This window comes from Prunus persica, chromosome G7 (genome assembly GCF_000346465.2).
Source record: "Prunus persica cultivar Lovell chromosome G7, Prunus_persica_NCBIv2, whole genome shotgun sequence".
NCBI lineage: Eukaryota > Viridiplantae > Streptophyta > Magnoliopsida > Rosales > Rosaceae > Prunus > Prunus persica.
The window spans coordinates 19,183,447-19,206,657 of record NC_034015.1 but is presented as its reverse complement, the minus strand read 5'-3'; the positions used below and the strand labels follow the sequence as shown (position 1 = coordinate 19,206,657).

The window sequence follows — 23,211 nt, the reverse complement described above, 5'->3', positions numbered from 1 at the left end:
AATTTATATGGCACTGAATAATATGAAGGATTGTTTGTAGGTATAAATTTATTTTTTTTGAAGTACAAAAGAAAATTTACAAGGAGAATTGCGAGGGATTCCAATATTTCTATGATCAAAGAATAATTGGGAAATTATAAAATGAAATGTAAAAATTCTGTTTATGAGGACCCATATTAGCAAAAACATCAACAACCATATTTGCTTTACGAAACACGCACTAAAATATTAAAAATTTGAAGCTGTTGAAGAAAATCTTGGATGTTCTGAAAAATAACGAAAATTAACAACGGTGGTGAACCATTTTTCTGTAAAAGATTAATTTGAATTTGTGGTAAAAATAATGTCAATTGATAGTCACACGTGTGTCTATAGGAACTTTGTAATTGTGTTACATACACATTATTTTCAGAAGAAAAAAAATATGCGAATAAATAATGAGAAATTTTGTCTTGACACCCAAAAATTTGAATCCATTCTTACTAGTTTAGGGTTGGGTGGTTTTATTTTTCATCAATTGGTCCCACGGTGTCAAAAAATTTCAAACCAAACTCAACTGTACTCTAGTTTATGTCGCTCATCTTTATATGCAAGGATTATTTTAGGTACCCTCATTAAGCAGTACTTGTTCCCAATAAAAATGACATATAATCACATAGACATGTTCACAAGCCAAGCCAAAGGATAAAAAGAAAAGGGAAACAAAGAAATTCTAAAAAGGCCTAAGCTTTGGCACAGCAAGAAGAGGAACTTGTCTGTGGATGACAAGACCTGTCCATTCTGTCATGTTCATGTCCTCAGCTCTAGCTCCACAAGGCAATGCCCAGTCAAACTTGTGCACAAGATTTGCCAACACAAGCACAATAGTGGTCATGGCAAACATTTGGCCTTGACAGCCCCTCCTGCCAGCTCCAAATTGGATTAACTGGAAGTCACGTCCTTTGAAATCCACAGCAGAGTTCCCTTTCCGGTTCATCCCACAGTGAGGGATCTCTTCCAATTGTCCAGGCATTGACAAGGACCATGGTTCTTGCTGCTATGTCATAGCCCTTTATCTTCACATCTTTGGTTGATTCTCGGGGAGCCAGTAAAGGTATTGGAGGATATAGCCGAAGCGTCTCCTTGATCACTGCTTTTAAGTAGTGCATTTGATCCAAGTCAATTTCTGCTATGTCTGGTTTACTATTGGCAATTCCCATAATCTCATTTTGAACTTTTTTCAACACTCTGGGATGCCTTAAGAGTCGGGTCATTGCCCACTCTAGAACTGTGTATAGTTGTATCAGTTCCACCAGCAAGCATATCCTGCCAGAAAAGAAAGCAGGAAAGACAAGCTTCATTTAATTGTGCAGGATTGTTCATTTAATAAAAAAATTAATCTGGACTTAACATTTGAATGAATTATCCACTCTGATATTGCAAAGCATCAAACCTAGAATGATTTAATGGTTTTGCAATGAATTTGAAATGCAAGGCTCAGAATACAATGACTTGGGATTTGTCAGGGCAATGTTAAATTTTCATAAATCACTAATATCATATCACAAATCACATCAGTGGTAAGTGAAGCAAACAACTCACTCAAATTCACAGGCAATGACAACAAACTCTAAAACCTCTAAAAGACTGAACCCTTTTGTTACTTAAAAGCTGAAGCACACAGATGCTTCTCATTCTTCTCCAATGCTCACCATAAGGAGCTGTAGACACATCTTTCCCTTCATAGAGAAGCCTATCAGAAATTGCCAACTTGGGTTTGTTGGAGAAAATTGTATCATTTGTTTTCATGGTCTCTCAAGATGCATCCGCAGACGAAACCATGAGCACTGGTCTGATGCCAAGATGAAGCAGCATGAGCTCACCATGGCGCTTAGCTAGCTGTTGCAGGGATCGGCGAGGGTGCATGTCCAATTGGTGGAGGTTGCCTAGTATGGAGAGCCTTGGGGGAGGAGGCAGGTTTTTGTGGGGTGTTCTTGTTGTACTGTAAATCCACTTGATGAGCAAGATTCTGAAGAAGATGAAGAGAAGAGCAAACGCAAATACTGGATTCAACATTGCCACCACTGTGCAGACTGAATTGGAAACCCAGAGGACTGTGTAAATGGGTTCTGAGTTGTTTTCTTTATTTTGTTGTCACGCAACGTGTGCGGAACTGGAGCCACTCCACTCCTTGTCTATTTGCGAAAACATTTACCAAATGTATAAGAACCTTTTTTCAAAATCTTTGATTAAAGGTGACTTAAAACTTGTCATTGGTGGTCTTATTAGACAAACTTTGATAATTTTGTATAAGCTATTTGAGTTTATAGCTGGAGCAATCAGAAAATGGACCTAAATATAACCCGATTGTTGTTGGATTGAGGCTCCAAAACAATCTATTAGATGGTAATGATACAAAGGTAAAAGACTAAAAGTTAATGTGGAAATCCAAAAATCAAATTTTGAATTTTGGGTTTGGGGTTGCCCACCTCAGTGCAGGTTAAGAATACCGACCGCATTTGTACTGAACTCTATATCTCATGCAAGAAGGAAAAAACGAAAAATCTAAAGCACCATTGCAATTCAACATCTTCGTTTCGAGACATTATGCCATAAAATAGTTTAATCAAACTTGTCTCATTTAAGAACAACACAAGTAAGAGTACCTTAAACTAACAATGTCAACAATATCATATCCTTCATGTAAATCTCTGATTTTTTTTGTTAACAAAATTTCAAAACTTTATAGCCTTAGACATAAACACCCGATGCGAGCAGTAAGAACAAGGATCCGAAACCCTGCACACCAAAAAGAACAATTAGACTCTTAGCAACAGAAAAAAATTGAGCAATCTAATATTGTATCAGTAGATAATAGAGGATTCTGACTACAAACGCACCAAGAAGACAGAGGCCACTGTTCCTGTTATAAGCTCCTTAGCAAGACTGCGGCTTTTCCTAGATATGGTCGCTTCATAGCTACAAAAGATATTCACACCACCATTAACAACTACTATATTCAGAACAAAAGATGACGCTAGGCCAATGGCTTGTAACAATAATCAATCGTGCTAAACATTTGCTCACTTCAATTAGTCAAGATGAAACATGAGGGTTTAACAGTGCCCAGGGTCTTTCCAGGCTGCTGACTCATCGAAGAATAATATGAGAAAAAAGTTTCCGAACTATCGCAAACTATTACAATTTACAACCTAAAGCTAGTACCCTGCCTGCATTGTTCCTTCACAAATCCAAAATTTTTGAACTAAATATATAATAATATACCCTTCTTTAATCTTCAATTGGTTATTAACCAATGTTTCAGTCCTTCAGATTCCTATCCTGGCTTTTAATCAGACTATCTTTTCATTATAACGACTAGAATTTCAATTTGCATTTCATTTATTGGGATATAAAGCAGTAAACTTTATTCCTTTCGTTCTTTTAATTTTCTCCAGCTCATGTTTTAGACTCTGAGTTGAAGGCTAAATCAGATTGTTATTTATGTTTGTGAGATTTCTGCAAACCCTGGTTCCAATTCTACATAGTAAATATGAATTGTAACAAATGCACTCTCAATAGGCTCAAAAAAATACACAATTTTTACGTTTGGCTGCTGAGAAAAGCACAAACAAAGGATATAAACTACAACCAGAAATGAAATTCGCATTCTTTTGCATTGAAAACATTATCAGATCATTAATTGTGCAGAGAAAAACACAAATTGCAGGCTCGAATGTTATGAAAACAAGATCTATACAGAAAATCAGAGAAAATTGGAAAAGGATATAGCTATTGGGGATCGGACTCACATGAAGAAGGAAGCGGTGAAGATGAGGCCGATGGCAAGCATCACGACGGCGAGGGTCGGATACCACGTGACCGCCACGGGACTGGCAATTGGCTTCGGAGCCTTGAGAACCAAAAATAAATAAAATTGAAAACATCAAAAGCAAAATCAGTGAAACAGAGAAATGAAAGAGAAGTGCTTTTCGAGCGTTTGACTTACCATGGCAGTTGGAGGTGAAGTAGAGAGAGAATTGGAAGCTGTTGTTGAAAGCTTGGGCTTTGATCTGTTCAGATCGAAGCAGAGAGCAGAGTTAGGCGAGAAAGAGAGAGGGCCTTCTCTCTCAGTCTATTTGACCCAGGAGACTAGAATCTGCTGGGTCTTCGGTACCAATCTTGTGGCTTTGGCGCAATCAGGACCGTTGATCTGTAAAAACGACATGTCGTTTAGTGGTTTTGGTTTCAGCAAATATATCATCAGCATTTTCCAACTTTTTTAATTTGTTCCAAATTTATATTCATCAACATAAAAACACAGAATTTTTTCATCAACTAATTTAAATAAATTTTGGTCAATGTTTTTTATCATTTCATCAACCAATGTGATATATATATATATATATATATATATATATATACGAAAAAGAGAAGAGATGCATGTTATAGATTCATTTTATGGCACAAATTGTTCTGTACATTTTGGTAACGAGCATCCTCGATCTGAACACACAATTTATCACTGAATTTACAAAAAAAGAAAAGATTTCTAGTAGCCTCTGTCCAAAAATTTTGATCTTCAACTCTGACAATTCAGTAGCTCCTGTTACCATTCTGATGTGTTTATTGAGGTTGATCCAAATTGCATTTCCATTCAGCAAAAGTGCACAACTTGCTTTATATCTCAGTTCCCACCCTGCAGGCCATTCTTGAATTCTTGCCTGCAGCAGTACATGAAGTGAATGCCTGCTTTTTTACATGGGAAATCTGAGATTGGATCAAACAAGTAACCCATCATCGTAAAACGTGTAACTTTGCAAGCATTCAATGGGATCCTTGCCATAACTTCAACAAAAACCCGTGCTCACTCACGCTGCCCCCGGATGATCTCCTCAGTCTCTCCCAGAACTGCCTACTCCTTCCTGTTCCCAGAGGACCTGAACTGGAGTGCCTCCTAAAGGATTCAGAATCTTGCCTCCCCATGCTCATTGACGTACTGAACAGCTTCAACAGCGATCCTTCCCTCTCTGTCTCAAGCTCGGAATCATAGGTAAGTATGGAGTATTGGCTTTGGAAAGTATCTGGCAACTGTCCTGAGGCAGTGCTTGCTTCAGCAGCCACATCGATGGACAAATCATCTCGGCTAGAACACCTTGAACCTATTTCTTTTGCCTCATCAAACTCATTGCACACCAGTTTTAAGGCCTGAACAACTTCACCCATGAAAGGACGATGTGATACCTCTGGTTGTACGCACATTGAAGCAATAGCTGCCACTTTAGCAATACTGTCAAATGGGACATCTCCTAGATTTGGATCTATCATTGCTTCCAACCCTTCTTTACTTGTGAGGAGTGGCCGGGCCCATGCAACTAGGTTTTCTTCACCAGGTGGCTGTGACATGTCCACTGGTTTTCTTCCAGTTAAGAGTTCAAGAAGGACAACACCGTAGCTGTATACATCACTCTTGACAAGAAGATGCCCAGTCATTGCATATTCTGGAGCCACATACCTGAATATTATCATTAGGAATTTAAAGATGTCAGAAACTGCTAAAGGCACCACTGCGACATAATAGAGATGTTAAAAAAGTCTCCTCTAGGTCACAGGATATAACATGCAGTGGTGGTTAGTCAACAAAGGATGATCTAGAGGAACTGGAATACTTAATAGAGGCAAGAAAAAATTTCATACCCAAAAGTTCCCATGACCCTGGTTGATATGTGTCTATTTTCCTCATCCATGGCAGTCCGTGCCAAACCAAAGTCGGACACTTTTGGAGTAAAATCATCTTCCAACAAAATATTGCTGGCTTTGAAATCCCTGTGTATGACACGGGGACTGGAATCCTCATGTAGATATGCCAGACCCCGAGCAGCACCAAGTGCTATCTTCATGCGGTGCGCCCAATTAAGTGGAGCAGTGTCCTTGTCAATTCCTAAGATCAAGCAAAATTGACAGAAGCATAGCTACGTCAAAAAGAATCCTTCAACATTAAAAAAGTTCATTAAGAATGGAACAATTATGAACAGCAATCAATAAACTCAGAACTACAGACAAATAAGCTACCATGCAAATGAGATTCCACACTGCCATTAGGAATGAGCTCATAAACCAAGGAACGGCTATGCTCTTCTGTGCATATGCCAATCAACTTGACCAAATTTCGATGATGAAGGCGACTAAGCATCTCAACTTCAGCCAAAAACTCCCGACCACCCTGCTGATCATCTCTTTTTAGAACTTTGACAGCAATCTTGGTCTCATCTTCAAGAACACCACTATAAACACGCCCAAAGCCACCTTCCCCAAGTATTCTTGAAGGGTCAAAATTGTCAGTGGCTCTCTCAATGTCACTTGCACTAAAAGTATTAGCAGATCCTGTATATGTTGCAATGCTAGATCCAAATGATAATGACACGGAACTGTGCCTACTTTCCATCATAGACCCAGCAGTACCTGCAAAATATATACATTATTTTCTATATTAGAAATGATAATGTAATCTAACCACTGGCCCATCTTAAAGATTAGAGTCTACTTAAGGAACCTGGAAGGCCATACAGACTGACCTGTGCACCTGACCTAATTTGATTAAATTTGCGGGATTCATATTACCTGATGGTTTGCCAACAGAAGGTAGCAAAGCCTGTGGAGTTGCTGTTGGTTCAGAAGCACGGTCTCCATGTTTGAACAGAAAAACCCAAGCAGCAGCAGAGCATAAAGCAACTGCTGCAAAGGTAGACAAAGCAATAATAGCAATTATCCCACCACTAAGCCCATTTTTATTCCTCCTCTTGTGCACATCAACCCCGAGGGGCTTTACCGTCCTTCCATTATTGTTGTTAACAGGATATGGTCCCTCATATATTACATCAACATCCGAAGACGGTGGAGATGGGGGTAAACCTATACATGTATAGTTTCATTTAAAGATAAATGTTATTGATACAAATGCCTACAGTATGTATATGCATACGTATTGTATACTGTACCTGGATAGCGCACATATAGTACATCATAGTCACCAAAGTAGGATGCTTTTATAGCAACTTGTTTATGCCAAAATCTCTGGGAAGTCAAAAATGCTGTGGTGTTGTCAAACTTTTCTCCCAGGGGAACCAAGTCAATGAGGGCTACTGTCTTCTCTGGTTGCTGGGTAGCTGCATTGGCTCCAATAATGCGAACCTGACTTTGCTGCATAAAAACCCCAACAGCAATTTCCTGGGCTAGCTCTGAAACCAGGGGGAAGAAGGTATACAGAGCAACACTAAGTCGCAGTCCAACTTGCAAAGGCAAGACACAGCCACAAGGTGACCCAGGAGGGGTATTTGTATAGGGATCTGTGCAAATAGTTGATGAACAATCTACAAAAAGGAAGAAACTCTGCATTACATTTTAGTTTGAACTTTCAAGAAGAATATCGTAGGACCAACAAAGAGAGGAGAGACACCAGTAAACCGGTAAATAAATATTTTAGCTTAAATACCTTCATTGGGAGGTGGTGGTGGGAATGCTCGAACAAGTGGTAGGGGTGGCATTTTTGGGCTTTTTGCCGAAGACCCCGATGGAGAAAGCTTAGGGGGCACTTAAGATTGTAAACATATAACTATCAGGTAAGCTATTTAGTAGACAATAAGATAAATGAGTAAGTTCAGCAATAAAACAGAGAACCAGAGGCAAGAGCATTTCTTACTTTTGGTATAGTGAGGTGCATCTTTTAAAGACGGAGAAGGAGCAGGGGAAACATGGCTTAATGACGGAGTGACAGGTAAATGAGATGGAGGAACTGAAGACCCTGACATGTAGAAACTGTGTCAGCATTGAAAAGTCAGGTTTAGTGTTGGGACCAAACAAAACAAAAATTCAATGCTTTGGTACCTGGATTTAGGGGTGGAGAACCATAGTGTCTTTGCCTGCCTGTTTGAAACGATGCTGGTGGGATCACTGGACCTGTATAAAGTATTGAAATGATAATTTAGTAATGAAAAAGAACATGACAAGCCACAGAATAGTATTTTTATCTATGTGATTCAGGCGCATGTAGTTCAGGTGAAACATTAAACCTGGCTGTTTTGAAGTGGAAGGAGAAACCAGATACGATGGTGTAAGAGCAGGACTGGTGACTTTGTTCCTCGCATGATGATTCTTATACGTTGAAGGTGAAGATGCAGGAGAACTATGCCCCTTATCAAAAGGAGGTTCAGGGGATGAATCAGACGGTGCAGGAGCAAGCTTATAATGTCTCACGGGTTTGTGGACAGCAGGAGCTACAGCAGAAACAGAACCTAGAGTTATAAACTTGACAACACAAACTTTCAGGTAGCAACTAATATGAAACATATAGTTTTTTAATACCTTTAGCTGGGGTATGGCCCATGGGCATTGCTGGCTTGGGAGCTTCATATGATGGTGCAACAACTGGTATTCGACCCCTTTTCCAGTTGGTGCTGAAGGGAGGAGATGATACCACAGGTTTGTGAACGGAAGGAGCTACAGCAGAAAACACAACCTAGAATTAGAAGGTTGACAGCACAAACTCCCATATAGAAACCAATACGAAATATGCAACATTTTTCTATACCCTTAGCTGGGTTATGGTCCATGGGTGGTGAAGGCTTGGGAGCTTCATATGGTGGTGCAACAGCTGGATTCCTTTTCCAGTTGATGCTGGGGGGAGTAGATGATGCAGGAGAGACATCAGGATCTGCAACCTCATATTAGGGCCAGTCAATTATTACAACGGTTAGAATATAATTGTTGAAAACTTCAGCGGTATCCTAATTTAAGACCAAATAGAACACTGATTTTCTGTAATCTCATATTGGGGCCAGTGAATATACAAATTGTTAGTTATTCAAATGACAGGAAAGATCAAACACACTCAGTGGCACGTTTTCACAAACAGCCAAATCACGAATAATGCTATTGAAATTAAATTTGGATAAGAAGTCTAAAGGTTCAAGGTTAACTGCTAAAAGGACAACAATTCAATGAAGGTATTAAACTGATTCAACTGGGTATCACAATGCGAACATTAAAACTATAGTTTTCTACTATGCTCTTTCTGAAGTAGTACCAGGAAATGTGGATGGAGATTCTCCAGGTGTAACTGGGTGAATGGACGGCGAGTTTTGTGGTGATTTGCTTGTTGGTGAAGCAACTGGTACTGCATTTTCAGAGAAAAGAACAAATGGATCAATTTAACTAGTTTCTCTAATATAAAGATTATATGTGACATTTTTTTCAAAAAAAAGAAAAAAAGGAACAAGGCGCACCAGGTAATAAAGGTGGTGCTATATTCGGTGTGCTCGGATGCATCACAGGTGGATTTGGTCCCAATGTCCTCGGCAATGACGAAACAGGTGCTGTATTTTTGCAACAAAAAAAATGTAAAATACTGCTGATAACCAGTATCTGAGATCTAGTAATGTCATAACAAAATACTACATCTACCTGGAGCAAGTGGCTCTGGTATGGGAACCTTATTTTCTGGCGCATGTCTTTGATGAGCACTTAATGGTGATGTGTCTGGTGTACTTGAATGGATGGCTGGTGAAATTTGTGGCAATGTCCTCGAAGGTGTTGCAATGGGTACTGTATAATACGATACAACAAATATTTGGTTGGAACCTATTCAACAGAAATTCATCATAGAAATAGCCCTGGTGGTTTATCTACCTGGAGCAACTGGCACTGAGATTGGACTCTTATTGACTGGTGCCTTCGTTTGAGGAGTAGGTGGCACAGATGGTACATGACCTTGGACACTCAGGGGTGGAGAAGCATTATTTGGTGGTACAGACGGTACATGACCTTCAACACTTAGTGGTGGAGGAGCATTATTTGGTGGCACAGGCGGGACATGACCTTCAACACTTAGTGGTGGTGGAGCATTATTTGGTGGCGCAGACGGTACATGACCTTCAACACTTTGTGGTGGAGGAGCATTATTTGGTGGCGCAGGCGGTACATGACCTTCAACACTTGGTGGTGGAGGAGCATTATTTGGTGGCCCAGGCGGGACATGACCTTCAACACTTGGTGATGGAGGAGCATTATTTGGTGGCATAGGCGGTACATGACCTTCAACACTTCGCGGAGGAGGAGCATTATTTGGTGGCACAGGCGGGACATGACCTTCAACACTTGGTGATGGAGGAGCATTATTTGGTGGCATAGGCGGTACATGACCTTCAACACTTCGCGGAGGAGGAGCATTATTTGGTGGCACAGGCGGGACATGACCTTCAACACTTAGTGGTGGAGGAGCATTATTTGATGGCACAGACGGGACACGACCTTCAACACTCGGTGATGGAGGAGCATTATTTGGTGGCACAGGCGGTACATGACCTTCAACACTCGGTGATGGAGGAGCATTATTTGGTGGCACAGGCGGGACATGACCTTCAACACTCGGTGATGGAGGAGCATTATTTGGTGGCACAGACGGTATATGACCTTGAACACTTGGTGGTGGAGGAGCATTATTTGCTGGCACAGACGGGACATGACCTTCAACACTTGGTGGTGGAGGAGCATTATTTGGTGGCACAGGCGGTATATGACCTTCAACACTTGGTGGTGGAGGAGCATTATTTGGTGGCACAGACGGTACATGACCTTCAACACTTAGTGGTGGACGAGCTGCATCATCTGGTGGCAGCACTTCGGGTATACTTGGTGACAAGGATGGTACTTGTCCCTTGATCTTTTGGGGCACTGGGGCAGACATAAGAGGTGGCATCGCAGGCGGAAGGTGCAAATCTGACCCTAGATTGTCAAATTAGGAGCTTAAGCAGATGTCTAAACTTCTAAATCTACAACAGCAGAGTTATGGGACTTACCATTTGGCTGTAATGCGGGGATTGGTACATTGCTTGTGAATGACTTTCTGTGAGAGAGAGGAGCAGGTGCTGTTTCAATAGGAGGATTCACAGAGAGAGGTTCTGGCGATGGTGATAGATTTAACCCTGAGAGAAGGTGAAGGCCGGTGCTTATAAGAAGAAAACTAAAGCAAGCTATGAAAATGTGATATCTTAAATCCCTTTTATACTACCATTCTTGTTATGGAACAATATATACTTTAAAGTTACGAGGCATTTCATCAGATGAAATGTCGATGGTAAGGTATTTCCCAGATCAAGATGAAACCTGAACTAAAATAGAAGTTGCTAAATGACCGTGCTTCTTGGGACATTGTTATTTTGGAAAACAGAATATTACAATTCCAGGCCATCAGTATGCACTAGATGGCCCACTAGCTGTGAGCTCTGGTCTAAAATTATACTCAGGCAGAATTTGAAAACAATTCAATAAGATGAGAACATATTCAGATCGAAGAAGATGCCGAAGTTCGAATCATGTGATCACTTTTCTAATATACTTCATATATCTATCAGAACAGAACATATATGTGAATACAGCATTTGATCACACTCGTGTGCACCACATTATTGGGCTTATAAACAACAATAGCGACATGAAAATTCAGAAACCCAGATCAATAACAATGCTGCTAAAGCACAAAAGCTTCAAAATCCATATGAAAGTTAACAACTGAATCCAACAGTTCTAATAATGCTTATATGACTAAGATTTGTAAAGGTTAAAATTTACCTGCAGATCCTTGAAAAGCTAAAGCAAAGCCAATGATACAGAGATTAACCAGCTGGAAAATGGCTGGCATCACCACCCCCATCCCATAAACAGTTCTAATAATTTTACTCTCTACCCCAGCCTCCTCAACGATGAAGAAGAGATTAGAGACCAATAAAATAAGAATAAAATGAATAAATTAATCTCTATACTATGAGTTGTAACTTGAAGCAAGATGTAAAGGGAGATTAAATTAAAAAAGTCTCACAAGTAGTGAGACCAAAGCAATGAGAAGGCAGCTTATGGAAAGACCCAGAATTGGGTTTGGTGAAAATAGCTAAGGGAACTAATCCTCTAGCTTTCTGGGAACTAAAGCTCTGAAATTTGCAGAGCTTTAGGGTGTCCATGAAAGACAGAACCTTTCCAGCAGACATGAGTAACAAAACACAACCGGAAATTAAGAAGTGAACCAGAAAAACAAATTTTTATTTTAATATACACCCAACAAACTTACAGTGCTAAAGTAACAAACTTTGTAAGAAGAGAGATGTACTTGAGTGGGGTAGAGAGAGGGAGAGAGAGGCTGGCAGAGATTCTTGGCTAATATTTAATAATAGTAGGAAGGCCAAATTTATGTTTAATGGGGAACGAACCAAAGTACAAAATTTTCATTTGGGTTTGAAATTCTTGAGTTTTTGTTTTTAATGGTTTTTACTTGACTCTCATTTTCTTCTTGGTTAGCATTTGTTCTTGTAAAGATTAAGCCTTTTGGATGTGGTGTGTCAAAATCAGGGTTTGACACATCACCCTCCCTCCATGATCTGGATAATTCAACCTTTTTTTTAATACAAGCTTTATATATTAAATACTCTTGTATTATATTCTACTACTGTATGGTTTGGCAATCAGCATCCGCATAAGATAGAAAGTAATTTTCTTTTTGGTTGAGAGATTTGATGGATTGAAGTAGAAGCCTTTCTTCTTCATCTTTTTCTTTGGGTGGGCTAGAAAGTAAAAGGAAACAAAGATGGCCAAGCAGTTTTGTTAGTTGCATATTATCCAGACTTTGGACCCATAATACAATCTTTTAGCAATTTTAGATTTCAGACTTTGAAAATGAAAAACTCAAAGAAAGAAACCACTTTTTCTTTTCCTGCTGAATTTTATATCTTACAACAATTGGCCAATCCATTCCTGACATATGCTGCAATTATGAATGAGAAGCCATCTCTTCCCTCTCAAAAGGGTTGAGATAAGTGTCCATTTATGGGGTCCATACTCTTAATGCAGACCCCCCAAACTACCTTGTAGACTTCAGAGGAAGATGATGATTCTAACATTATGTCTCTTCTTAAATGGCTGACTCAATTACTTTGTTAAGAAAAAGTAACTTAAACTACTTTAAATTAAATCGAAATTAGGTGCACGGAGAAAGACTCAATGTCATACTCAACTAGCATAACTTACGTTTACAATAATTTTAATTCTAGTGATGAAATTAGAAATTAGAAAAAGAAAAAGAGCCACATACTAAACACGTTGCTATGAATGGAGCCCACCCTGATGGTGGTGGTGGTTCACTTTGTCCAAAGCTGGAGCAGATTATGGCTCGTGGGTTCCCTACCTATCAAACTCTGTGGACTATGGTGGTTGTGTTGTGTTTGGGTTGTGCGGTGCAATCCCATGAATTTTGACAGTGACAATGGTGGTGATGATTATGATGATAGTGTGTTTGTGATGATGCACACTTTTGATAAAATATGCATCTAAACAAGCCGACAGCCAATCTGCACACGCATGTTTAGGCTTCAACATGTAACAATAATTTATAACTCATTTTAATGGCCTACAAGGTAGTTTTTCATCCGCATAAAAAATAAAGTGTAGTTTTTCCTCAAGATCAAATCAGATAATAGTCCAAAATAACATGTGATAATATCTCTGTCAGTGAGTCTGTGACTCATGCAGAAATTTGAATGGTTAAACTATTACGATTAAATTGGACGGTGGTCAGAAAACGGAAAAAGTCTAAAAGTAGGCACACCTTGCCTAAACTGTTGGACGCACAAATTCAGTTGCAAAAATATACTTCACTTCAACTTGTACTATTGGGTTTTTTTTTTTTTTTTTTTTTTTTTTTTTGCGAAAGAAGAACTTATTGATAACAATTAAGAGGATACAACCATGTCATCGTTTACAATTGATTCCAGCCAGAAGGGAACTTCTTCAATCCAAGTTACCATAGTATTACAATTAAGAGCATGCTTTGCTAGAAAATGCGCTACTTGGTTAGCCCCTCTTGGACTATAACATCTTCAAAGTGTTGTAGACTCCTCTTAATATCACCAATAAGATGCCCATCTGATGCCCAAGACTCTTCCTCGTCTTTTTTTACATCATTTACCACCCCTTGTGAATCAGATTCAATTAAAATAGAAGAAAAGCCAGCATCCCGAGCAAATTTCATCCCGAAAAGAAACGTCATGATCTCCGCATGTTTAGATGAGGTGGCACTTGCAAGAGGAAGGGTTGTACTATTGGGTTGAATATGCCTTTTTTTATCTTTCTGTTGATATAAAGAGATATTAGAAGAGGAAAGATCGAACTTAAGACGTAAGATATAATAATAAATACTCTTAATTGCTTGAGCTACAAACCCATTGCGATTGAATATGCATTTTAACTTGAAAACTATTGACTTTGTGATCAAGCATAAGTCCATCTCCAAGGATTTATCAGAAAACGAACAATTTGTGGAAATCATTACCGTTTTTGAATGCGTCAACCATGGCTTTTAATCAGACAAGTAAAATATTATGAGCTTATGGGATGTAGACAATGGCACTGAACTCCCACCCCACATGATGGATAATAATGACGGTGGGTTTTGTTTTTGTTGGGATCTCTCTTGCTTTTTCACTTCACGGACTAGAACACGTCTGAAACTATGAGCCCCACATGGCATCATCAAAAACTCTAAATTGGGTTTCATTATATCGCAATGATTTCTCTTCTCATGTAGAGGTGCAAAGCAACTGCCCTTGTGATCCAATAGTTTTCTTGTCTCTCACTCAATCCGTGTTCGAGTGATGGCCTGTGTTATATTTTCACGACCTAAAAAGAAAAAGGCAACGTCACTGTTTCACCATCAAGCTTTCTTTGTATATCCATCAGCACAGAGGCTTCTAGGTGAAGCCCTTATCTTTTTCTTTTTCTTTTTTTCCCAAGAAAGATTTACAAGCGAGATATTTGAGGAGGGGGAACTCGAACACAGAATCTTACAATTTAGTTTCACTTATGCCATAAGAAGATTGGCACTTTGGGACCATCCTTAGTATGGCTTATTCTTTAGTTTTAGTTCATGGGGGCATTTGATTTCTTTGTTTCTTTGGCAGGCTGCATCTTTGCTAAGGCTGAAAAGAATTATTCTTGCAATGAATGTTCCTTTACCACTCGGTAGGCAGACTCCTAAGTCCTACCTAACCAAAGTCTCTCAACAAGCTCTTTAATGGCAAACAGAGATTGTTATAATTTTCTGGCCCCTGAGAGTGTGACACTTGCACCTACTACCAGAGGCTAGGACCACAATAGAGATGACTTTTTTGGTCATTTCAGAAGTTTCTGGTTATCAGGATTTCTAAGTAAAAAAATGATTAAAATGAAAAGAAGCATAATCAATTATTAGATGCCTAATTTTATTCTTGATCACATTCCGGGAGATGTTGGCCATGGCTTTCTCAGCTTGCATCATTCATTCCACATGCAAACAACCAAAAAGGAAGAAAGAAATGCCTCTTGGCTTCAAGCTTCAAAATGGAATTCAATTAATATTATTGGGTCCCAACTGCCACAAAACTGAAAAGAGCTTATAGTTAAAGCATTATATAATATGCTTGACACCGACGCCGTGTGACAGAGTGAAGATAGCAGAAAATTAGAAGGCCGGATGTAGATACATAACAGATATCTCAATTCCAAATGCGAAAACATTATATGATATGAGAGAACATAGAAAAGAAAATAGGCATCAATCAGCACTCGGGTTAAACTTACTGGACTCGTTCTCATCGTTGAACACTCTGTGAAAGTTGCAATAGCCAATAAGTTTTCAGTTGGTGCACTAACGCCACCTCTTGATCTCACTTGTTGCAATGAGAATGAACCATCGACAAGTTGTTCAGGAAGCATTAGAGAACATCTGGGATTCGTTGTCAAAATTGAGCAACCTTGAAGTGACAACAATGACATACATTGAGCAATCTTGGCTTTGGTTCTCAAAATTGGTAAGAATATGGATGCTAAGGACTGCGGAGGTTGGTGAACGTCACCAGTAGACAAAGAAATTGCAAAGGACATTCGAGATATCACATCATGTCACAAATTTAGGACTCTCAGTCCTACTTCCTCTTGAGAGAAGTTACTTATTTGGATCAAATTCTTCAAATCCACTCTTGAAATCTCCCACCATCTTGGCTTCCTCTTCTTTGCTATCTGTACAATTCCTCCAATCAGCCCTGTCAGCCTTGTTCAACAAACCTGCTATAACCTACAAAATATTTCATTTGCCATTGGATTTCAACCTTCTGAATGTCAGGAAAGGAATTGTCAGATTACAAACTACCAGTAGACCTTATGATCTTACCTCGCGCCCAAATTGGGGTAGGAATCTCTCATTCTCCTCAATTGAATGAGACAAGATTGTACCATCAGGGAGCTGAACATAGAAGAAACTTAAATTTTTGTCGAATTGTGTCCTTAACATTTTCCTTCCATCAGAATTGTTACCAGCTGTAACAAAGAGAAGCATCAGTTAAAGATGCAGTACAGGCCAAAAGGAACAAAAAATTAAAGATGTAGTAGAAGCTAAGGAATATCAGAAGTTTGACATGAACACAAAACATAATCAAAGATCCTAGCCCCATGCAACAAATGTGTACTATTATTTTACATTTCGTAGTCTCAAACTTGAAGCCCAACTTTTCTGCAGCTAAGTTAAATATATTTTGAACAGCAGCTGATTTGGCTGATGGAACTGGAACGGCCTAACAAAAGAACAAGTGGGGTAAGTAATTCATTCATGAAACTTCATATATAAACATTTGCAACACAGATCCTTACCTGAAGATTAGCATGAGTTGTACGTTTCGAAGCCCACTCAAAGAAAACAACGTCCTTCCCTTGTTTTTTATAATACTGCTTTAGAGTATCCTGGAATTTACCAAGCTCAATTTCGCATTCTGAGGGTAAAGAAAGGGTGTTGGGTGAATGGCCTATAGGAATTAGCAATACGTGGTCTTCAACAAGTGGACCTTTAGCAAGGGCGCAATAGTAATGCTCCCCTATGCTGATAATTAGATGTGATTCTACTTTGGGGCTTGACAAACAAAACCAACACTCTGTTGACCTGCATGTGAGATCAAACTCAATGTTACAACAAAAACAAATAACCTCTTGAACCCCTCTCATTGGCCTGCTCAATAGGCATCAAAAAGGTGTTATTCAGAGTCGGACCTGTTACTGTTGGCATTTCCAGATCCACGTCTCTGGTGAGAATTGCTCTCACCTTCAGCCTGTAAGCTGTGCTTAAATTTGCAATCTGGACCCCTTTCACATTTTCCTTTGTTCATAAAATCGAAACAAACACCCCTCAAAGATTGTTCTCTTGCATCTACATCATGCTGAAAGTTGCAATTTTCCCCTCGAGGACAAGAGCCAGAGGATACAAACTTAAAACACAGCCTATTACCATCTCCAGCTCCATGTTTCTGCCTTTTTTGGTTGACATCATATCTCCAGTACTGTGAATCGGAAATGCTATCACTAGACCTCTTTCCAGCTTCTGTTGCATGATCTGTTTTCTCCCCATATGTGTATGGAGATAAGGTAGTGGTTGGTGACTTTGTACTAATCTCAACACTAGACATTGTAGATGCTGGAGTAGGAGAAATTGCGTGAATAAATTTCTGCGGAGCAAAGACAAATGAAAAGGGTTATCAAAGCTATATTTAAGGGCATAAAATGAAGATGTAATGACAAGCAGCTGAAGGATATTGTCCGACACGCAAGAGAACAGCATGCGTATCAATTCATCCCAATACCAAATAATAAGTAAAATAAAAATGTTAATGTGAATATAATTGAAATGATGCTGAGATAACTAGCCTGCTTATCTTTGTTTCCAACCGAAGCAAGGCCCAAGAAGCGGGTCACATGCACAGCATCGACATTGGAGTAGGGTTCACGTGCATAGTACACGCCTTTTGTACCTGCAATATGATAGCTACCACAGAAGATGAACTTTGATCAGAATCATAGAGTTGTTGCTACTGTTCTATGAAAATACAAAACTTATTATGTTTGCTACTATATGCCATTGAGGAGAGTATTAAAAATGACATGACATGCAATACTATCAAAAATTTCGTACCGCGGTTTGATCTCCACTACTAACTCTGCCACAGTAGAGTCACTGCCAAAAGGCTCAGAGGCTCCAGGAGGAACATCAGATGCAGCTGCTCTATTAGTGATCCCGCTTGGCCATTTGTTAGTAATAATCAGTTAAAGAAATCACACAAATGGTCCGAAAACTGAAAACTGCAGCAAGAAAGAGCATGTAACGGATACCAAATGATCTTCTTTTTCATTTTAAAGTAACACATATGTAATTTATAACAAAACAAGGATATGTTAAAAACAAGTCAATAATTCCAGGCTCCTCAGCAACCGCTCGCAACACATCAACATCGTCCTGACTATACGTCCCAAACTGTTGACTATCCGAACATTGGAGACCAGATAAATACGCCACAGATAACCCTAAAAATGAGTGGAGTAATTAGCTATAAACAGAAATGAAACTATCAGCACATATCCTAAAATAAAGCAAACTCCCATAAGCCCTTACACATTCCTCTATTTCCCACACCCAATGACTCTAATCCCAAAGCTGTATATTAACACTGGCCTTTAATCAGACTTAAGTGTGACTCAAGTAATTCCTAGTTAAGCTGAGCAACAACTAAACCGATCTTAAGCAAAATATAGCAAATGTAAGATAATGGAAAACGCACTCAGCTAAGCTTAATACAACTGATCATCAAACTTAGAGTAAGCTGCTGAATTCTATTTAAGCACAATTTTCAAACCAAAATTTTCATCTCCAGTTCCCTCCATTTTTGCATGCCCAAAAAAACAAAGTTATCTCCTTTATTTTTCCCAGTACCAAGCAGAGACTTAAGATGATACCATGGAGCTTAAATTTGCCACTGCCTTTCAACCAGTAGAGATTGTTGCATATCTTCAAGCCGTCCAATTTGAAGCCTTGGTTCCCGGAATCTTTCGTTGCGGCCAAGAGCACCTTAGTGGCTGCAACGCCATAGTCTCCGATGAAGTAGGTTGGGAGAGGAATTTGTGCCCGGCCTTCAATGTAGTCATTGAACTCGTCGAGCTGGTCCGCCGAGTCGGGGAAGAACTGGCCCACGCAGAATAAAGCGTCGAACGGACCCGCCGATTTGTTGACCTAGAACAAGTTAAATCAGTAAGAATCAGAAATCGAAAATTAGTTGAGCTAAAAAAAGATACAGAGGTAGAGAGAGAGAGAGAGATATGTAAACCGAAGCGACTCGTTTAAAGAGCTGCTTGAGGTGGCCCAAAACGTCGCCGCAGAGTAAAATTTTCGGAGGAGCCATGGGAAGGAAAGAGACAGAGAGAGGCGGGGTCTGGAGGTTGAAGACGGAAGATGGATGGCGAGTTAATGGGCCGAGGTACTTGGCGCGCTTAAGCTTCTGCTATTTTGGCCTTTGGAGGTCAGTTGTTGTGTGGCCCAATTTAGGCCCTTTCAATAATCATTTGGAACTTTTTTGTTTATTTATTTATTTATTTATATATAAAATTTTATGTGTATTCTGAAAATAAAAAGTGGCAAAATTTCACTAATGGCCCCTGCAGTTATCTGAACTTTCATTTTTGTCCTTGTACTTTTTATTTTTTAAGTCTCATCTTCTGTTTCCACTTCGATCCCATCCTACGATGAAGTTGATTTTTCATCCATTTTTGTGCAAATATTCTAATGTCAATTTTTTTTTTCTTCATGTCATTTAAGAAAATTCTTTGGGAATTCTAAATCTTTGATTTTACTCATAGGTGGAGTGATTGGACTTTGAATCTTTCTTAGGGTTTAGTCACAAAGAAGAACCCAAGAAAGATTTAAGAGTACAGTTAATTGAATCGAGTTGGATTATTTTTCAACAGAATAATCCAACTTAAATTGTACATTTCTGACTGCTTCAATATTATAACAAAAAAAAATCATTGAAGAATACTTTTCTAAGGAATATAATTACCAAGAGTTTCCAAATTTTCATCATGAGTGGCTCGCAAGTTTCTCTGGGAAATTGGTATTTTATTAAATTTTCATCTAAATTCTTTTGAAAAACGGGGTGATAATGGAAAATGTGTTCATCACTGATTGAAAATGAGCCTAAAGATAATGTGGTCCGGTCTAATTTAAGCAAATGATACTGTGTCACATTGTTATTGACTCATATATCAATTAGAGCACATGATGGTCATGTGTGAATGCAGAAAAAATACAACAGTTTAAGTTAGGAAAAAAAAAAACCCTTAAAGCACAAGGTGTGGTGTGGTTGGCAAACTGTCATTTTCAGCTGGCGAGCCACTTGGTGCCTTAATAGAAGATGTTTAAAACTCATTAGAAGCACTTTGTGGCCAAGCTCAAGCCGAACTCCAAGCGGGGATTAATCTCATCCTTCAAATATGGGGACACCTCATGGTATTTACCCCAAAAAAAAAAAAAAAACCCTTAAATATATGTTGACTGCATACAGGATCACATTGACTATTGACCCAAGTCTTGGTCTTCGTTCTACATATTTAATAATTCAATAATATTTAGGGCCAATTTGGTATTGTTGTGTTGTGAAAATAATATCTTTCATATTTACGGCATAAGAAATCAACTAGAAAGAAAAAGAATTTGACATTTAATAAACTATATAATAAAAGTGTTGTTAATACAAAAATTAGTTTCACTTTTGATCTTTATACAATTCTTTTGGTAAAGTAAAAAGCATTTTCACTTTTGATCTTTATACAATTCTTTTGGTCACTTAGACAATCTCCACTTCCATCTTGGTGCAACAAAGACATCTATAAAGAGATAAGCACAATCATATCAATGCTATGTTGTGTAATTGCGACTGACTTGCAAACCAACTAATTACCTATGTCAATTAGCCTCAACAGAGCAATTCATGCTACTTTATACATTTCCAAGGCTAATATAAAAATCCCATATATATAGACAAATTTTCTGCCAGTTTCTTAAATGATTCACCTAATATAACTAGTTGCAGAGGCAGGCTAGAGTCTCAAAGACACTGGCTACTTGAGAGAGAGAGAGAGAGGGAGAGAGAGAGAGTCTGAGAGAGATGAGTATTAACATTTGGATTAACAAACAAAGTTCTCCTGAGCAACTGGATACAGAAAGCATATATTGCTAGCAGCTGCCTAGCTCTCTCCAAATTTGTTCAATTTTTATCTGCTGATCAGATGCTTTTTTTCTTTTTCTTTTTAAATTTTATTTAAAATTTCTACATAAATGTGACTCTTAAAATTTCTAAAAATATTGTCTGTTTTAGACTATAAGGTAAGAAGAAGCACATGATTTCTGTGCATTAATGTTATACCAACCACACATGTACTATTTTTTTTTTACATAAGAAGGCTATTTAAACAGGAAATTTCATATGCAACCACTTGAATTGCAAGTCTCATACACCCCACAAAATGTAATTAAAACACTAGAAGGTGATGCAATTTTATAAACGTCATCTTTTCTCTTTCTTTAGGGTGGGAGAAATAAATTCTTAACTAAATTTTCTCGAATCCCTACCTTATTTTTTCCACAGAAACACTCATCTTTCTTCCCCAACCATCTTCCTTTCTCTCATCGGAGGTATTTTGGTTGAATGGAACAATCAACACAATTATTATCAATAAGTGCTCACCCATAATATCATTGACAAGAGATGAAAACCTACCCAACAATCAACGAAAAGGGAAATAAATGGAATAGAAATATCTACCGCTTCACAAACTTATCTTTTGTTTTTCAATCCATCACCAACCGAACAAGATAATCAATATTTCGTCCTGTTTTATTTTTTGTTTTTCCCATAATAACTAAATCTAATTTTCGTGTCATTGAATTAATTCAATGGCCTTTATTAAATAGGACTTCATTTTTAAGTCCCTAGATGAGCGAGATTGTTTTATTAAATACGACTTGTATTTTATTAAATTTCCATCTAAATTCTTCTGAAAAATTAGGTGATAAAATGGAAAATACGTTCACACTTTCATCAGTCACTGAAAATGAGTCTAAAGATAATGTGGGCCCGTCTAATTTAAGCAGCCTTTACTGTCACATGGTTATTGACTCATATATATCAATCAGCGCACATGCTGGTCAAGTGTGAACGTATAAAAAATAGAACAACACAAGTTCGAAGAAAAAACAAACCCCTTAAATATATATTGACCGCATACACGATCACGTTGACTGCAGACCCAGGTCTTGGTCTTGGTCTTGGTCTTCTTTCTACTTATTTTACTATTCAATAATATTTAATCGTTGATTAAAATAATTTTCTGGGTCTCTACTTTGTAAAAGTTGATGGAATGATACGATGGCTTCTTTCCTTTGTCTTTCTTTAGACACACACCGTTCCTCGACTTTTCATTACAAGACCATAAGTTACCTTTTGAAATTATTGAATTTAAAGTAGTCTTTTTTTTAAAAGGGTGTCTAATCTGCATAAATGTGACATAAAATTTCTGAAAATATTGTTTGCTTTAGACGATAAGATAAGAAGAAGCACATGGTTTATGTACATTAATGTTATACTAACCACAAAAAGTACTATTTTTATATATTTTTTGACATAAGATAAAGGGGAATTCGAAACAAATCTCATACGCAATCATTTGAGTTGCAACTCGCATACACCCCACAAAATGTAATTAAAACACTATAAGGTGATGCAACTTGTTCTACACACTATACATATGTCATCTTTTCTCCTTTTGTCTTTCTTTCGGGTGGGAGAAATAAATTCCTAACTAAAATTTCTCCAAAACTAGAAGGATGATAATGACCATTTTGCCCATAATAGTAATTAGTTAAGTCCTCCTATCCTAAGCTACAAGATGCGCTGTCCATGCATGCGATTATAGGTAAACCTAGTTAGTATCCTTGCTGTCAATGATAAACAAACAGTTGTATAAATTGTCCATATTGCTCAAATCTAACTTGCAAAAGTCTTCAGCGCCATAATCGATTGCATCAAGAAATTGACCTTTATGTGGAGGCCACATGTGTATTTCATGATCTAAGTCAAAGTTAGGTTGGAGAGATGTCCTTCAATTATATATTAGTTCGTTATCATCACACTGTTGATCATTTTACTTAGTTTTAATGGTAATGGCACGCATTATTCATTTGCGGTAATAACTCAAGATGATGATCATAAGTAACAACAAATGCTACCTTATCTCCCCTTAATTATCATCACTCGTGTAGTTTTCATGGCGGGATATTTGATATTA

General features: G+C 38.3%; 3 protein-coding genes and 1 pseudogene across 4 annotated transcripts; all 4 read right to left on the bottom strand.

The window, feature by feature from the left end:
* On the bottom strand, window positions 629–1,788 carry LOC18769784 (annotated as a pseudogene).
* Window positions 2,534–4,154, bottom strand: LOC18770462 (transmembrane protein 258). Its single transcript, XM_020567676.1, has 4 exons — window positions 3,989–4,154; window positions 3,792–3,892; window positions 2,880–2,958; window positions 2,534–2,778 (listed from the first exon to the last, which is right to left on the bottom strand). The coding sequence occupies exons 1-4, from the start codon at window positions 3,989–3,991 to the stop codon at window positions 2,731–2,733; spliced, it is 231 nt and encodes a 76-aa protein (XP_020423265.1). The 5' UTR covers window positions 3,992–4,154; the 3' UTR covers window positions 2,534–2,730.
* LOC18770597 lies at window positions 4,400–12,324 on the bottom strand. Of its 2 annotated transcripts, none has more exons than XM_007203367.2 (17): window positions 11,605–12,324; window positions 10,833–10,958; window positions 9,664–10,752; window positions 9,439–9,579; window positions 9,261–9,350; window positions 9,062–9,151; window positions 8,567–8,689; window positions 8,341–8,475; window positions 8,049–8,252; window positions 7,864–7,935; window positions 7,679–7,780; window positions 7,472–7,570; window positions 6,978–7,349; window positions 6,601–6,891; window positions 6,052–6,441; window positions 5,677–5,920; window positions 4,400–5,494 (listed from the first exon to the last, which is right to left on the bottom strand). In XM_007203367.2, exons 1-17 carry the CDS (start codon window positions 11,684–11,686, stop codon window positions 4,807–4,809), a joined length of 4,338 nt encoding a protein of 1,445 aa, XP_007203429.2. In that variant the 5' UTR covers window positions 11,687–12,324; the 3' UTR covers window positions 4,400–4,806. The 2 variants fall into 2 exon arrangements, with proteins under 2 accessions (XP_007203429.2, XP_020423842.1); XM_020568253.1 differs by having other exon boundaries at window positions 9,664–10,758; window positions 11,605–12,323.
* Window positions 15,379–19,434, bottom strand: LOC18771210 (zinc finger CCCH domain-containing protein 64). Its single transcript, XM_007204535.2, has 10 exons — window positions 19,197–19,434; window positions 18,829–19,102; window positions 18,270–18,399; window positions 18,011–18,130; window positions 17,746–17,863; window positions 17,095–17,546; window positions 16,702–16,987; window positions 16,532–16,625; window positions 16,226–16,371; window positions 15,379–16,129 (listed from the first exon to the last, which is right to left on the bottom strand). Exons 1-10 carry the CDS (start codon window positions 19,269–19,271, stop codon window positions 16,001–16,003), a joined length of 1,824 nt encoding a protein of 607 aa, XP_007204597.1. The 5' UTR covers window positions 19,272–19,434; the 3' UTR covers window positions 15,379–16,000.

Bases quoted from the DNA above. Each gene is read 5' to 3' on its own strand.
- LOC18771210 (XM_007204535.2), bottom strand. From the start codon at position 19,271: ATGGCTCCTCCGAAAATTTTACTCTGCGGCGACGTTTTGGGCCACCTC. The intron at 17,864-18,010 runs GTACGAAATTTT...CTTCTGTGGTAG, and splicing joins GTAGTGGAGATCAAACCGCG to CTATCATATTGCAGGTACAA. The intron at 16,626-16,701 runs GTAAGGATCTGT...TTCTTTTGTTAG, and splicing joins CAACTCATGCTAATCTTCAG to GCCGTTCCAGTTCCATCAGC.
- LOC18770597 (XM_020568253.1), bottom strand. From the start codon at position 11,686: ATGGGGGTGGTGATGCCAGCCATTTTCCAGCTGGTTAATCTCTGTATC. The intron at 8,253-8,340 runs GTATTAAAAAAC...TTTCTGCTGTAG, and splicing joins GGGCCATACCCCAGCTAAAG to CTCCTGCTGTCCACAAACCC. The intron at 5,921-6,051 runs GTAGCTTATTTG...GCTTGATCTTAG, and splicing joins TGTGGAATCTCATTTGCATG to GAATTGACAAGGACACTGCT.
- LOC18770462 (XM_020567676.1), bottom strand. The intron at 2,959-3,791 runs GTGAGTCCGATC...TATCTTTTGTAG, and splicing joins TTCACCGCTTCCTTCTTCAT to CTATGAAGCGACCATATCTA. The intron at 2,779-2,879 runs GTGCGTTTGTAG...TTTGGTGTGCAG, and splicing joins CAGTGGCCTCTGTCTTCTTG to GGTTTCGGATCCTTGTTCTT.